Source organism: Podarcis gaigeae (assembly GCF_964106915.1).
Source record: "Podarcis gaigeae genome assembly, chromosome: 1".
NCBI lineage: Eukaryota > Metazoa > Chordata > Lepidosauria > Squamata > Lacertidae > Podarcis > Podarcis gaigeae.
The window spans coordinates 110677647-110695226 of NC_139678.1; the positions used below are offsets into that span (position 1 = coordinate 110677647).

Sequence of the window (17580 nt, forward strand, 5' to 3'; positions counted from 1 at the left end):
CCAGCTTCGAATCATTTTGTTGACTGTGATGGGAAAGAGCTTCAGTTTCGATAGGGAGGTATGGGGTGGGGTGGGAGGGGGCCTGAACTGTTTCCCGAGTTGGAATGCCATTGATCAAATGCATTGGGAGATACATGCGTTTTCAAAAGATCACACTTCATGAAGGCAGAGAAAAGTGACCACGGGGAATTATTATTTGGAGCACCAACTCATAGCTCAATGGTAGTGCATAGCTTTGCATACCAGAGGCCCTGGGTTTAATCCTTGGCATCTCCAATTACAAGGACCAGGTAGCAGGCAGTAGGTAGGATCTCTTCCTGAGACCTTGGAGAGTCAATTAGATGATACACAACTAGGTAGGCAAATAACTTCACCTGCCATAACTTCACCTATGCTCTTCAACTTAGCTTTCACAGGATCTAGGGAGGTCTTATAGACCCTGTTATAGTCAAAACATTACAGGTAGCATCCAAAATATCTTGCTATCTGTATATGCCATCTCTTAAACTGGATTGCATTGACAAGGGAAGCGGAAGGGCACCTTCTGAGTGTAAAATAATCTTGGTGAATTGTGAGGCAGGCAAGATCTAACAAGCTGCTGAGCAGAGTCTTACTGAATCAGCATCTTCAGTGCTGAAAGTCCTCCCATCTTGTCCAAACTGTTAATGTGCTACTACGAACAGAAAATGGCAAAATGCAACTTCACAATGGTACCTCTAGGACAAGACTGGCACAGCAAGACACCCCATGGGACACATTTAGAAAAACAGGTGCACAGATGACTCGAGAAATTGTTTTAGCTGCAGGTAATGGGGTTTCACGCTGTATTTTATGCAGACCTGACTGCTGTTGAATGAATTAGGAGTTGCTGAGTTTTATGCGCAGCATGACTAGTGGGGTAAAAAGTGTTTGCATCGCTGCTTTAGAACTACAGTTGTGTTTTGATCTCTGTTCCCTTAGCTTTAAAAATCTGGATTTTCACTTGATTTGATGGGGTCTTTTATCTTCCTAGCAGATTTAAGGCTGCAAAGGCTATCCATGAGAAGGCTGTGTGATCCTGATGTTTCTAAGGTCACAAAGTGTATGGAGCACGCCTTGACCGCCAAGTACCCAAGGACGCGCTATGGAGTTGGATGGGATGCAAAGTTATTGTGGCTCCCGCTCTCCTATACCCCCACATTCCTCTCTGACGCGATGCTGAGAATGCTTTTTCCAGTTCCAGAGGGTGACAGTAATCCAGCAAAAAGATATCAAATAGATGTTTAAGGCAGGTGAATGTGCCAACATTTTGAAGCAAACTGTTGTCTCCACGGTGCTCTTATAGACTCTTCTATCTTGCCTGGTGAATATAACTTCTCTGAAATTTCTAATCACAAAATCATAGGATTGTAGAGCTGGAAGAGATACAAATCTAAATGAAATAAAATACAACTGCTCAGTGTTGAGGGAAATGCTCATGCTGGGACTGAGTCTTGGCACAAATTAAGCCCAAAGAGTTTACAATGCCGAGCTTCTTAGAATTTTTTCTATTAGGAAATTATTGGTTCAGTACATGATATGATGGGCACAATGGTCTTGGAAAAGGAACAGGATAAAGGTTTTGTTTGCTTAAGGTTTTCTGATTAATCATTAAAAACTAGCTCAATTAAAGTTTACCTCCGTTCACCAGAAAGGGAGAAAGCCACACAACAGGACAGGACAGCAGCTCAAGAAAATCCCATATTTTCTTCCATGCTACTTTGTGCGAATGCCAAGCAGGGCTCAGGATATTGAAATTAGATTTCTGTTAAATGCCTTGAAAGATACCTAAATGGAACTTCCCTTCAAGAAATGGCTTCTAATCAGAAAAGGTTGTTTGTCCTTGTGCCAGGCCCAAGCTATCATCAATGAAAGAACTGAGATCTTAAAGCTGATGTAAGAGCACTGTTGCAATATAGATGTCTCCCAAGTTTATTACCCATTCATCAGCATTTTAGTGCAAATTTCTAATAAGCACATTTTAATACACAGCTTTGACTAATGTATATTTTTGCAAGCCATTTACTCTAATATAATGCACTTGGGATGTTATTTTCACTAACAACATCATTATTACCATATTTTTCGCTCTATAACACGCACCCGACCATAACACGCACGTAGGTTTTAGAGGAGGAAAATCCGTAGGCATGCCACCAATAGGCATTCCCTCCATAACACGCACAGACCTTTCCCCTTACTTTCTAGGAGGAAAAAAGTGAGTGTTATGGTGCAAAAAATACGGTATATATTATGCCGTTCCCATAATATATACATTTTGATAAACATTGTTCATCTGGAGAACTATACCACAAAATCCAGGTACATGCAAATTTCTAAGGCTAGCTTTCTCCTTTTTTTCCTTTGCACCACTTTATTTCTTTAAAACTGAACACTTTTCAATAATACACACACACACATAAATGGCCAGCAATTTTAGTTCACATATCATTTGGGGGAAGTGTGAATCCGATAGATTCAGCTTTAAACATGTACTGAATCAAACTTCTCCATTCTTGGCAGCAACAGACCTTTACTCCTCATGCCAGGCAGCTTTGCAACTGACCTCTTTGCTGAAAAGCTACCTGAATAGGTCTTCTATGTGATTATGGATGTGGCTATTGACGTTTCTGTGCTTGGACTAAGTAAGTGCATTTGAAGCCACCACAATACAAGGGAGGGGCACCATGGCCAATCACTAGCTCTGTCTCACAATAAATGACAACCATGTCCTTAAGAGAGGAAAACACCTTGATTCAGCCACAAAGCATTTCTACCATGATACCCTCTGCAGACTTATTTCTACATACTTGCATTTGGCTGCTAACAATCCCATGGACCTGAACTGAACAGTGTACATTTATTTTATCTTATTGATAAGTTTTATATATTGCTTAATCAACAACAAAAGTTTTCAGAAAGCATTCATAAGGATTTATTTTTTTTTAGGTGAAGTTTTCTCGTTCCAGGTTCCTGAACTTATCTGTGCTTAAAAATAAATAAATAAGAATTTGGGGAGTTCACACCTCTTTAAAAAATAACGTCATGCCACAGCAAATGACCACTTCAAATCTTTCCGATATGCATGTGATTGCGTTGCAAATTCCCTTTTCTGCAATTTTCTTTTGAACTACAAACTATGTATAAGCATATCTACCCTTGGGGAAATGGTGGTTGTTTCTGACTTCTGAACTCTACCCAGTAGATGAGAATGTGGCTCAATGCTCTACAGTCCATCAATGATAACACAGGCAATGATAAAACACACATTAGATTTATTCAGCAGCAGCATTTTCCAGTTTTCTAATCAAAGTACGTATCAAGGTAATAAAACCAAGCATATTAAAAGAGGGATAGCATTTGACTTGTGAGAATTCAGGTATATATATATATATATATATATATATATATATATATATATGCGCTCCAAACAGCAGAAGTCTAGTCTGTTATGAATTTCGAAGCCTGGCATTATTCTGAGTAGCTAGGTCAGGAACACTAAATGGCAGCTCAGACTATTCCTGGAGTGGCTCATACAATTTTCCATTATGGCTACAAAGCAGTCTTGATCAGTAGTAAAAACTAACAAGATGTATAGTACAAGGCTGTATCAGTAAAAATGGTTTCCCTTTCTATTGTTGACCAGCTCAGGAAATAAATAGTTGACAAATATCAAAAATGTTCACGTGAAAAACATCGGAGACGGCTCATTTTAAAGCATACCAGCACTGTTCATATTGCTATGGCACAGAAATCAAGCATTTTGGATAGCAGACTAAAATTGGTTTTAAACATACACAAATGACTTGCAGAGGCTTCAGCTGAGAATAGAACTCTTCCATTGATGACCAGGAAAACAAGTTGCTAAATTAAATGTGGATGCAGCAAAAATGTAAAGCACACCCCAGCTTCCTACAGACATTTGGAATGAGTGTATAAAACTGGGACCTTAAGGAAAAGATGATGTCTGAGGGAAAGAAGGATTCTATTCCCAGCAGGAAAAATATTAGCCCGAGAAAAACATTCTGTGCCACTTGTAATTCTTTTGTTGCCCAAGAAGAGAGTTGTGGAAAGTGTTCATGTTCTGTTTCTTATCATACAAAGAGGCACCTATTTTTCATATGCTCTGGTATGTAAAACAGAGATGGATAGAAGCACCAGTGCAGACTTAGCAGAGCGCTGCCTATAAATATATGCTCTGAAGGTTGTTGCAACTCAGCAGAGGGCCACCACCTTCTCCTCTATATTATTTAGTATAATTAATTACATAGGGGGTGCACCCCTCATGATGCAGTTTCAGAATAGATTCATACGAAAACATCGACATCCAGATAATCTTTCAGAAATTTACAAATGTACAGTATATTTATAACATTACTTTCAGAGAGTGTCAGTGCAAAGATATACATATAGTACACCGTGATAATTGCTCATAAAAATAGGCATTGACATGTGTAAAAAATAATAACAAGGCATGGTTTCAACAGATGTCTCCAGCTAAAGGCTAAATATATTTCTTTATAAAGAGATGTGAACCATTTTTTTCCTCCTTCTGTTTACAAAAATATATGTGCAAACAAGTGTGCCTAATTATTCCCTATTTGAGCTAGTTATACAACAGAGTCCTCTTTGACGAGATTGGCGGTGTCTTTGAACGAATCCTCAGTTGCTGTATAGGCTAACGGTTGATCTCTTTTGAGAATGATCTTCTGAGGCAGTGATGGAGATGGGGGACGGACACTTTCAGCATCTCCCCTGTGTTCCTTATCCATCTGAAACAACAAAATGTATTGTACGATATGCTCTGAACATAGCTCTCCTCAATTGACGCCTCAGTTTTAGTGACATAAGCAATAGATCAACACACACACACACACACACACACACACACACACACACACATTCTGTCTGTGTGTTGATCTATTGCTTAACGTGCTTTACAGAGTAGAGAATAGGTCTGAGGGACCTAAAATCTACCATTCAACACAGGGGAAACAGCAGAGGCAGTGGAGACAGGGAAGCAAGCAGCAAGTCACTAATACATAGACTTAGTTACAGGCTCTGTTACACCTGGGCATGGGAACTAGGGGCCTGTGGCAAAGGCTTCACAAACATGGTGGGTACTGAGGAAGGATCTGAAGGCGGATTGAGAATTTTATTTATCCTCCAAGGCAGCCTTTCTCAACCTGTGGGTCCCCAGATGTTGTTGAACTACAACTCCCATCACCCCTAGCTAGCAAGGCCAAAGCTCAGGGATGGGAGTTGCAGTCCAACAACATCTGGGGACCCACAGGTTGAGAACTGCTGCTCCAAGGATCTCAGGGCGGTGGACATGGTTCCCCACCTCCCCACTTAATCCTCACAAGACCCCTGTGAAGTAGATTAGGCTAAGAGATGGTGACGCTGACTTTGTTGTCAGAGGCAGTTCCAGGCTTGTGGAGGAGAAAGAGTGTTCTCTTTGTGGGGGGAAGAGAAACTGAAGACCTTCAGAAAGGGAGTGCAGCAGGAGAAATGAAGCTTGGGGAGGGGCCTCCTCATCTGCAGTGAATGGTGTATCAGGGAGACCTAGTAGTGACCACAGTGCTTTAATTCCCGTCTCATGCTCCCTCTCCTCTGTGACTCAAGTTATGTATCTCGTATATCTACGCACACACATTCTACTCTTTGTAATCTCCAGTCTTCCTTCCTTCCTCTTGTGGAATGTATTGCCACAAAACTGATCAGTACATATGTACCAGCAGCGAACATTTTATGTGCCTCTGATTGAGGAGCAAATCATTCACATGCTTGTTGCTGCCGATCCAGAAGTGGCTCAAAAACAGAGTGGAACGGGGGTGGGGGGGACTTATGCAAGCTCTGCTGATGCACATGGGAGTCAGGAACGGAGCCCCCACACAAAATGATCTCTGCCTGTAGTCTCATATCCAATAATCTTACAGGACATACAGCAATCCTTTCTGCTATGCCCAGAATTCTACTATCTTACACATTCCAGAGTACACACTGCTGAGAAAGAAAGCAGTGCAGAAGAGGGCATCCCTGCTGAATTGAGGTCCCCAGAGAATCTGACCTACTTCTTAGCACTTGATTCCAGTGGGAGATGTGCTGGGCTAAGGCCTGGGAGCCCAAATCCTACCACTGTCATGGTGAGGCTCATGTTCATACGCATGGCATTTACGGAAGGGTCCATGCCCTTCAAAAAATGGCTTCTAATCAGAAAAGGTTGTTTGTCCTTGTGCCAGGCCCAGGTTATCATCAATGAAAGAACTGAGATCTTAAAGCTGATGTAAGAGCATTGTTGCAATATAGAGGTCTCCCAAGTTCATTACCCATTCATCAGCATTTTAGGGGTCCATGCCAGTTTTACGTTTTAATCCATCTGTCATAATGACAAACCAAGAGACAGACAGACAGATGTCATTCAGCACTGCCTTTTTTGTGTGTGTGCCAATAATGAATTTGAGCAAATTGACTTTACCTCTGAATAGATTGGATTTTCAAAGTTAGTACTCTGCTTCAGTTTTCTTTTAAAGAAGCTCCACTTTGACTCCTGGAAGTGTAAAAAAAGGAGTTTGAGACTTTGCACTTATTTTTAGATCAATGGTGATTCAACAAACACAAGCTGAAAATCGGAACTATTCCAAAAAATTAAAAAAGTCTGACTATTTAGCACCTGGTTTAACCAAATGTCAAGGATGATCATCGCTGTTCCTGCAGCACAGACTGAGGCAAAGGTGGAGAGAGGAAAGACTAAAACAGATGCATGGTGGAGTTGAACAGGCACAACTTTTAGTTACCAGATCTGAACCAGGCCAAAGAAGAGAAGGAGAAGAAGAGTTTGGATTTGATATCCCACTTTATCACTACCCGAAGGAGTCTCAAGGCGGCTAACATTCTCCTTTCCCTTCCTCCCCCACAACAAACACTCTGTGAGGTGAGTGGGGCTGAGAGACTTCAAGAAGTGTGACTGACCCAAGGTCACCCAGAAGCTGCATGTGGAGGAGCAGAGATGCGAACCCAGTTCCCCAGATTACGAGTCCACCGCTCTTAACCACTGCACCACACTGGCTCTCCAGTGTGCATTAAGTGAAACACAAGAGGGCAAGAATGGGTGTAAGAAGAGAAATAAACAGGCATAAAAGATGCAGATATTTACAAGTGATGACTACCCTTAGTTTTGGTAAACAAAGCATTCTTGGTGCAGATCTAAATTATATGCAGTATCATGGAAGGCAAATATTACTGGCTGATATCCAATGAAGCAATAATTAGAGCAGACCCTTTGTAATCAATGCACTTAAGTTACTGATGCCATTGATTTCAATGGGTCTGGCTCTGAGTATGGATTGGATATCCCACATTCATGAATCAAGTGCTGTATCTTCTTGACATCCAAGGGCTCTACTAAGCAGGATGCCTCATTCTCCATATTCAATCCTGGCACATTTTGCAGGCACAGCCTTCTATTACCGGTGCTGCATCTGTACTTGTAGGAGGCTGAGGAGCACTGGGAGATACTGGAGTGGCATATACTGGATTCTCGAAGTTTTCATTCCCTTCGCTGCTGGAAGCTGTTACCTGTTGACACAAAAGTGTTTGAGAAAACAGCAAAAACACGCGAGCTATTTTGTTTCTTTATTGCATTTATATACTAACTGCACTCAAGGTGGTTTTAATTTTTTTAAAAAAAAAATGCTAAAGCAAATAATATAAAATGTAACATTGACCAGGTGTCATGGACTGGTTGGACACAGAGGAATGGTGGGAGGAACCAGCTGGGAAACCACCAAGGGAGTGGTGGCGGGACAATGGTGAGTGATCACGGAGAGAAGAGGGAGAAGGCTGGGAGGAGGAGGTGTTGGAAGATGAAGAAGTAACAGGGCTTAGTGAGCAGGGAGAGTCTGTGGCAGAGGGAAGTCAAGAATCAGGGGGCAGAGGCAGATGCTGAAGCAGGAGAGTAGGAAGAGGGAGGGAATCAGGCTGGTGAAGAGGAACAGGTGTCTCCTGCTGCTGCTGTGACAAGCTCCTCTCCTCACTGGTCTCCCAGAACCAGCAAAGGCATGAAGAGAGAGGAGGTGAGATTAGCGCCACACAGGCACAGTCTCCGATTGCTTGCAAGAAACTCTGGAAAGCAGGAGAAATAAATATGGCTGTTGGGAGGCAGGGGCCTTTAGTCTTGGCAACAGATTTCACGGAGTAGGGACCTACAGGGCATGAGCTGCTGTGTTCCACTAGGCCTGAAATTCAGCCAAGTCTGTGAAGATTGTGTTTCACTAACTCCAGCTTTGAATTGTGTGATTTACTGACCAGCTTGCTCTGGGATACCAAGGTTGGGAAGGAGGGGACAGTTTAATTGAAGGAGCCCCTTGGTGTCTTCTCTGCCTGCCTCCCTTGTTCTCTTCCTCCTTCTCCTCACAGGAAAAGATGGTGTCCATTGGGCAGTGTGTGTGTGTGTGTGTGTGTGTGTGAGAGAGAGAGAGAGAGAGAGAGAGAGAGAGAGAGAGAGAGAAAGAGAAATGGGACAATCTGAGCAGAGCAGGCCCTAGTGCTGTCTTGGGCTGCCTGCCTTGCTCTCAAACATCTTCAAACCTACAGATATACTTTCCAAAGAAGGAAGACTGGTGAAAGCAGTATCAAATGGTTAATAGGCTAAGAAATATTAAAGACCACCTATTATGTTTGTCCCTTACTTGTGTGGGAGGGACTACGTTCATGTCCCCAGCTCCTCCGTCTTTCGTCGTATACATCGGGTTCTCAAATGTGATTGGCTGCTTCCCAGTTTCAACAGCAAAGTTTTCATTCTGAGAACAACAGTGAGATGCTCACTTCTAAATAATATTGTGTGGTTTTCAAATAAGTTTTAAGCAGAGTGGAACTAATGAACCCAACCTAGTCATGGTCATTAGTTTCACTGGGTCTCCTCTGAGTAAAATATAGCTGAATACCACCCATGAATTTTATAAATTCTTAAAGCAAAACGTAACAGTAACATAAGAATTCCATGTAATTTTAATTCTTCTGGGATAAATATTTTCTCTCTTTTAAAAAGAAACAACCAAAATATAAGCATTATATACTCTAGAATATATTCAACCCAGCATGGAATTTACTATACATTATTGTTTCCAGTGACATATGAAAAGAATAGTGTATGAGATTATCAAATCAAGCCAATTCTCCTAAGTGTGGCTGAAGGATGATGCTACATAAATCATTTCAGCTGGTAAAAATAAAAATATTTTCCCATCAGTCACTAAAAAATGCCACGCAACAGAAGGCAAGGTTCTACAAATCAAACATCTTGCAAGAAAATACACCCAAAACCATAATTTCCAAATAGATACCGCACTGTAGAGCAGGGATGCGGGAACCTGTGGCCCTCCAGATATGATTGGACTTCAACTTCCATCATCCTGTGCTGGCTGGGGCTGATGGGCTTCGGAGTCCAACAATCACTGGAAGGCTGCAAGCTCCCTCTCTTGGGTTCAAAAAAACCCCCCAAAGAATCAGCTAATTAATGAAAAACAGGAGGATTTATTTATTTTTCATGGTGGGAAAATGGCTACTCAGCCCGGGGGAAAAGGATGGAGTAAGCTAAATTTCTCTAAATGTTTGGATTGGGGGAAATATGCACCAATAGCTAGGATTGTTCTGGAAGTGTGACCCTCGTTTTACAAAGTACTGTATGCCCATTTTTGGTAGGTAAAGCGTTTCCCCATCACAATACTACGGTGAGAGGGCAGAATGAGACACTTCATATGGGAAGGGGGGGGGGTAATCCTTACCATTTGCATTGCTCTGTCAATAGTAGATTCCGCTCCAAAGCCAGACCCACCAATGTCCATGGTCACATCAGCTCCAGGGCGGAATGTTACCCCACTGCCATTTTCCGTGGATTTTACAAGAATGCTTAGGCTTTGAAAATAAGAACATTTAAAAAAAAAAAACCAGCAGAAGATGGTTTAATAAACATTACCTTCTCATCGTTTCTTTTTTAAATCATGTTTTAATTGTTTGGAACTGATGTGGTAATAATAACTCATATGATTAAAAAAAGAAAAGTCAAACTATTTCTTGAAGAAAGGCATTTCTAACACTGCAAGCAGAAGTCTCCAATGCTACTTAAGCTGAGTCACTTAAACATATCTCTACCGTGAGCCAAATGTCCTCAGGGGTAAGGGCTGGAAAAATGTGGATTTGTTGATATGGCAAGATATATGGGTTCACTGCGAAAGCTACACATGGCACCTCCAATCTTGAACACAGACAGCCCCTGTACCCATGTTTCTTGCTCTGTCCCTTCTATAAGCTGACTCGTGAAGAACGTCTGGGTATGTATTGGAAGGGCAAATAGGGCTCTACAATGACATGGCAGATAGCCAACATAACTAAAAATTTCTTTATTTGTTATCCGGGATGAACAGTTGAGCGACAGCTGGATGACGCCGTCAGTTTTCAACAAAGACTTTGTGAAGGACAATGCTATTGATTATGGGTATGCAGAGACAAGTGGAAAGCAATCTAGGCACTGGAGTCCAGCACTCACAAGGTATCAGTAGCTAAATCTGAAATCCCAGAGACATGAACCAGAAAATGCACATGGAGTTGTGTCTACTGTGACTTCATGTTTCTAAGAGTGTCAATAAATTCTTGCTCTTCCTCCAATTCAAAGCAACTCTAAGCATATTTTTCTTGCAAGTGAACCACACTGAACACGGTGGGACTTACAGGTAAGCATATATATAGGAATTGCAGCTGCAGGAAAATGATGCTTCGAAACACGTATGAATTTGTTGCTTGTTATTAGCAGAGGCCATTGTGAACCACTTTTAACACCTTTAATGTGTACAAAGGTATATTGAGACATTCAGACCTTGTAATACCTACCTTGGAAATTTGGGAAGCGAAGGTAAGAGAGAGCCCGTCCGTCTGTAATTCAAAAAGCCTCCCACAGCCAGAGATCCAATGATGATAGTCAGAATGATGGTCAGCAACACGGCCACTGCTGCTGCCAGAGAAGACAAAGGGTAAGCGAACGATACGGAAGATACCGCTCAGATGTCAACACTGCCTCGAGAATAACTTATAGACTGGCTCTCTCATGCAAATGTTTTCAGGCCTGTGCTTGGTTATTCTGGATAAAAGTATAGTTCAAAGCTTACTTGTCCCAGGAGGCACACCCCGCGACAATCCTGCTTCACAGTAATTTCCAGTATAGCCATACGGACATCTGTAAAAGGGAAGCGAGATGCCTAACTGGAATTGACTACTAAAACATTGGCTCTATTTATTGCCCTCTGTGAGGTACATCAGCATGGCATGGTTTTTCAAACTCATTCCTTAGTAATTGCATGTTTCAATGGGAGCACACACACACACCTCTGCTGACTGTTTACTTGGAAATGAGCATGTAGGAATGCTGAGTCACAAACGAAAAAATTCGGCTTTGTAAACATTAAAGAAGATTTCATTTCAGTGGAGTATCAGTGGCCCCTACAGGCTCAGCTGAACCTAAGTGTGTGTTTCTTTTTTGCTGTTCTTAAGAGATATTCCTTTAATTGGTAGAACAGGCATCTGAGTAACTTGTCCTCTGACCCTTTCTCTTAAAAATAAAAAACCTGCTACATTTAAAATTGTCCATCTTTAAAGAAGAGTCTTTGCTTGCCGTTTCCTCATTTCTGAGGCGGCAGATATTCAGCTTTACAAACACCTTTAGAATGAGGTCTTAAGAGCTACAATGAGCAAAAGCCTCATTTGAGGTGAGGTATCTGTTCTTGGGCTGTACCATTTCAGACTGCTTCCCCTCATATAATTTACTCCATGCAAATTCAAAGCTAGAAAAGGGTACCATACAGCTTTCACCCCGATGTGCTAGTTTTGAATGTGTGCTGTGAGATGAGGAAGCATTCAAACATTCCACACACCCCTTCCACCTGCAGCTTGAAATGGCACAACCCAGCAATGGATACAGCTTATCAGTGGGGCTGATACTCATTGATTCTGGTTTTCGGTACCCATGAGCACTGAATAGGCTATCCAGAAAGCCAGAAAGCACTGACTAGACCTGCTCCCATGGCCACTGACATACATGCGGGCCATGATGCGCCCTGGCCAATGCAAGATCGGGACCAGTAGATGCATGGGGTTCCCTCTATGGTGATGGAATCTGCACAGAGGACTTTGTTAATGGGTACCCAATAGAATTCCAAATACACAAAAGCTCTGGCTGACCAGGGTTCCTGCTCCCATGGAGGAAACATTACGCGGCATGTATGCATATAGCTCGCCCATCAGACTAATGCTGTTCACGTGTCAGCAGGATGCGAGTATGTGACTGGTGTACACTGTTCGCGAGTCATCTTGAATGCATATTGAAGAAAGGCAGGGTAGGGAAATTTTGTAATGAGCATCTCTTTTTGCTTGCAGATTTTGGTGATGTTATAAAGAGCAGATCTTCATGTGCTACACACACCTTGCCAAATCTCACCTGGCCCTTCCATATAAACTTACTTGCATTTAGGAAGCCCACTTTCATCAATGTAGCATGTCCCTCCATACATGCACCTACAGGCAGGAGGCATCGTAGGAGGAGATTCAATGGCTATGAAAATGGAAAGCATGTGTTAATAGTCTTTATGTCCTCTGCAAAACATAAAGCACCTTATCAATCTCCAATTATTTCCACCCTTTCTTTACCTGCATCGCACTCTGTCGAACTGCCTTCCACAAAACGAGCTCCTTGTGGACATGCACAGGTGTATCCTCCAGGTCTCAGCAAGCAGAGGTGGCTGCAGACATCCTTGCATGGATTGGACACTGTAATGTTAAACAAAGACACACCTGAAGAGCTTTTAGGAGAGCTAATGGGATCCTTCCAACCATACAAGAGAAATAGGTTGGGAATATGGAAGCTGTAGACTCAGTGGAGACACAGTGCTGTGCCATAGGCTTGCAAACTTGTCTCTCCCCCTCTCACGAAGACATTCTCCCTCCCTGTCAGTTTTTAAACCAATCGGTCATGTTATCTCTGCACTGGTGTTTCTGTCATTCGCAGTTAGCGCCAAGCCACAGTTTGCAGCCATGACCAGAAACAGATATTTCACTAACAGTGGTTAGTGCATGCACACTTCTTCAGATACATCTGAAGATATATCTGAAGAAGTGTGCATGCACATGAAAGCTCATACCAAGAACTAACTTAGTTGGTCTTTAAGGTGCTACTGGAAGGAATTTTTTTTGTTTTGACTATGGCAGACCAACACGGCTACCTATCTGTTAGTGAAAACACAGGCAGTCAAAATGCAAACCGTAGTTAAGTTACAAAGCTCATAGGAAGGGAAGGAAGGCCGCATAAGAGGGGAAGTGAAAGGAACAGGGAGCACCAGGCAAGCCTAATTTCCTAGAAGAATTAAGTTGGCACCAACCTCCTGGGACAGAAGCAGACACTACAAGATTAATGTGTCTGAAGAGTGTTTTGCCCCATTTCTATCCATGGCATACACCTCAGGTGGTGTCTTGCTGTTTTAACTACACTCCTAATACATGCTATTTCCTGTCCTCCCCTACATAGCCCCAAATGGCAAGGGCAGCTACAAAATAGTCCATGCATGATGGGCGATGCAGACAGGCAGGTGAATTCATTACTGCCTCTGCCATGAGAGGATGTACAAATGATATATTGCAGTAATAAAATGGGAACAACATGCTTCCTCTCTGGCTCACAACCAGCTTTCTTGGAGGTTTTAAGAAATATGATGCCGTTATTTTCTTTCAGTTGTTGGTCTAATGATTGAATCGCGAGAAGCTTTGTATGCAGAGCACCCTTCCAAAATGGTGCTGCACAAGGTGGGAAGCCTCTGTCCAACACATGCAGATGCGTGCTCAGTATTCAACCACGCCCATCATTCATTTTGTGGGCAGAGGCCAATTCCCAACATGCCCTTTCTCCCCAGACAGGTGATCAGAAATTCTTAAAATGGACAGTGACAACTTTCTCTTTTGGGCATGTGGAATCTCTCTCATCTGAAGGGCCGCATTCCAACGTGGGCAGCTTTCCAGGGGCCACAAGAGAAACAGAAGTGCCTCACCCAGAGGAAATAGCCCCTCCTTTATTGAACGCCACCTCTCCTTCCTATTCTCCGTTTGTGCCATGAAGAACCATAACAACACCATATCACAAAGGAGAGAAAATTGTGTACAGTGGAAACAGGAAAAGAAAGAAGCCATAATTCACAGTTCAACCAGAAAGGCTTATTCAGCAGCTCACTCGATGAGGACTCTGGCCAGCACCAGTTCTATGCTTTCAGAAACACCAATATCATGAGCGGAGAGTTGTTGTAGGCTATTAACATTTACATAAGCACTAGGGCAATAAAACTATACCAATGTATACAAGAATGTATGCTTTTTTCTGCATATTTTCACTTTTATATGTATCTTTGTTGTTTGCTTCTTCTCACTTTTCCTTCTTTTTTCTGTATCACTTTATTTCTTTTAATTGAAATCACCTTAATAAAATATAAATTTTTTAAAAAGCAAAGATTCATAGATGATGCACTATACAAGGCTGGCCATTACCTGACTGATTGCATCTGTGCTGGTGATAGATACGGACTTGAGTAAGCCAAGGGTTTATAGTCAGCATTTTTACTTTCTCTCCTTTCCCAAATTTGTCTTCTTTCCAGACTTCCCCTCTTTCCTTAGATATCCAATATAGGTGACCCTCGAAGACATCAAGACTGTACGGGCTGCTAACTTCTCGGTGAAATAAAATAGCAGGTAAGTTAACATGCAAAAGGAGAGCAATGTTGTTGGTCTAACGAACATTCTTGAAACCAAAGTATACCTTCCTCCACATCATCTTATGGCCATTTTCTAAGCTTTCCTTCTAGTGGAGATTAATGTATGCTTTGGAAGCAAAATCACAGTGACCTGTGGGAATTTCGCAAGTAAACCAGAAGTACTTTCAAAAAGACTTCAGGTTTTTCCTTCACAAATGAAAAGAGCACAGGAATCTGCACTACTTGCCAAATCTATACTGTTGCAGGGGTTCTCAGACTTTCTACTCTGAAAATTACCGAGGCAAACAAAATAGTGGCAAACAGAAGCAGAGCTTGGCATAATCTGCAGGCAATTACCAACACACTTTTCTACTGAATTATAATCCATCTTTGAAAATTGCTAAGTTATTTGTTGCAGCATTTTGCTTGCAGCAAGAGATTGCACAGCTTAACTTTCCTCAAGATAAATGCAGACATTTGCTCTGGAGGCATTGCTATATGCTCTGGAGGCGTTTTACCCATCTCCTGCCACTTCTTCTCATATTCTCCTTTCAGTGTTCAACTTGGACCTGTTCCCATACACTCACTGCAAACTGCATGTTTCATTCATCCCTCCTCTCTTGTTCCCTTCACATTCACTTCCTCCTTAATTTACACTACTACTAATACCTCATTTTCTTCAACACCTCACCTCCTTTGGCAACTTTCCCTCAGTGGAGAGACCTTCCCCATCCCCCGAACTTCTCTGTTTCCTGGCCACACCTTTACAAGAAGTTTTTGGTACCCGCATTGGTTGAACCCAAAGCACTAATGGTTAGGGAGTGGTGTTGCCAAGTGTGGTGGCACTGAGCTGGCTATGACACAGAGGGCCACTTGAAAGTTTGAGTAACTGTAATAGTGCAAGTCCCTTGTCCCTCACTTCATCGATAATAACCAACCTGCCCCCAGCCATCTGCCACCATAGATAGTCTCCCAAGTATCTTGGAGAAAACTTGGATTAAAATTGCCTCAGTCCATGTTCATATACATACGTCCATGCAGAACAGTCTTCCTGTCTGTTCCGTCAAATCTCATTGATTCAATTAGGTTTTCCTTCATATCACTCCAGTAGATTCTGTCATTGTTCAAATAATCAACTGAAAGACCAGTTGGCCAGCCAAGGTCTTCAAAGACCAATGTCTGCCTCTGCTGCCCATCCATCCAGGCGCTTTCGATTTTGGGTTGCCTTCCCCAGTCAGTCCAATACATTAGCCTGAGGAAAGGAGAATCAGTATTTTTAAATGGTTAGATACAACATAGCAAAGCACACAAACACTATACAGAAAAAGAGAGAAATCTCCATGAAATGAGAATCAAGTTGGTAGGAACTTGGCAGTTCATGGCTGACCACTTTTTCCCTCAGAGAAATATGCTCCAGAGTCCTTTTGTAGCTATCCAACTTTATTTCATATTATGTGCACACGGCTCTGTTTATCTGTTCTTGCTGCATTTCATTTTATTGATTATCTCTACAGTATTTCTTTGTCTCTTTTGTCCTCTCTGCAGCCTTGTAAGTAAGATTGAGAAATTACAATGTATCTAAAATCAAGACAATGGTCTTCACAGCAAAATATCCAAACTATTGCCTCTCTGCTGTGTCATGAAATTATTTTTTGTTTCTAAGAACCATTCTCTTTTTCTCTCTTTTGTGTTTTCCACCAATAATTCCCTGCTAAACTATTTCTTTACAATGCGCTATTTCATGTTACATTGATAAATATTCCCTTTAAAATGATAAGTGACTCCCATCAGAGGGGATTGGCGCCAATAACTCAGACAGACACTAATTATGCTTGCTGTTTCTAAGCTATGTGGACTTTGCCAAGGCACAGACAGTGGAGCCCAATACCTAGGCAAAGTAAAAAGCTACTAATGCACATCAATATGAGGATGATTTGCTTTTGAAACTTTCCCACAATGTAAGGGTTCATTGTTTGTTTGTTTGTTTGTTTGTTTGTTTGCAAGCTGCTTGCTTTTTATGCCTATTTTTACGACCATCTGCTGATGAGAAAGTTATCAGCTGCGCTAAAACAATTATCGTGCAACACAGTTAACCCCGAACTGATGTACTGCTTGTTATATGTAATTGGAGTGTAACCGGTGACTTTAGTTATTTATCAGTTCAGTCGTAAAGAGAAAACAGCAGAATTCAGCACAAGGGTCCCAACAACAGAGGGGAGGGAAACCATCTGCCCCACTGAGGTCTGTCTCTGCTTCCTCCGAGAAGTCTTGTGACATTTGCACATCGCAACCTCTGTTAGTTATTCAAAGTATTTCAGGTAACATATAGAATATAGATATTAATGTGCATTAGATATTTCCTATTCATTATATATTTTAGACAGTTCATGCAGCATCTCCTTTCGTTTATATTCATGCTTTAAGCTGCCAAAATGCTTACCCAAGTTTGGGGTTGACAGCAATAGCTGCTGGTTGATCCAGCGAAGAGTAGACGAGCCACTTTCGGTATCTCCCGTCAAGCTTTGCCACCTCTATTCGATTTGTCCCAGAATCAGTCCAGTAAAGGTGCCTAGTTGAGATCCAATCATTATTTTTTTTAATAAAAAATGAACTGTGTATTTTGTCAACATCAACTACAGTGTATGGGAAAGGCCTTTAAAAAATATTCAGTAGTAAAATGCCAAAAATTCAGAGACAATGCCAAATAAATGTGATACAATGCACATGAGTTTATGGTTGCTGTGTGAGAGGTGTAAATCCCCTTGTTCCAATTCCCCTATTT

The 17580-nt window shown here is 41.8% G+C and overlaps 2 protein-coding genes across 2 annotated transcripts in view; one reads left to right on the top strand and one right to left on the bottom strand.

The window, feature by feature from the left end:
* The window catches only part of DHRS9 (dehydrogenase/reductase 9), a 28717-nt gene extending 27436 nt beyond the window's left edge, over positions 1 to 1281 (top strand). The window contains exon 10 of the mRNA XM_083727698.1: positions 1013 to 1281. Within this exon, the coding sequence (XP_083583824.1) occupies positions 1013 to 1266 (254 nt within the window). The 3' untranslated portion in view covers positions 1267 to 1281. The remainder of the gene's footprint in view (positions 1 to 1012) is intronic.
* A 1992-nt stretch (positions 1282 to 3273) lies between these two features.
* The window catches only part of LRP2 (LDL receptor related protein 2), a 144091-nt gene continuing 129784 nt past the window's right edge, over positions 3274 to 17580 (bottom strand). The window contains 12 exon segments of the mRNA XM_083702334.1: positions 3274 to 4790; positions 6497 to 6568; positions 7489 to 7596; positions 8709 to 8819; positions 9804 to 9933; positions 10906 to 11026; positions 11181 to 11248; positions 12529 to 12619; positions 12715 to 12834; positions 14596 to 14772; positions 15830 to 16050; positions 17239 to 17367. Of these exon segments, the coding sequence (XP_083558460.1) occupies positions 4629 to 4790; positions 6497 to 6568; positions 7489 to 7596; positions 8709 to 8819; positions 9804 to 9933; positions 10906 to 11026; positions 11181 to 11248; positions 12529 to 12619; positions 12715 to 12834; positions 14596 to 14772; positions 15830 to 16050; positions 17239 to 17367 (1510 nt within the window). The 3' untranslated portion in view covers positions 3274 to 4628.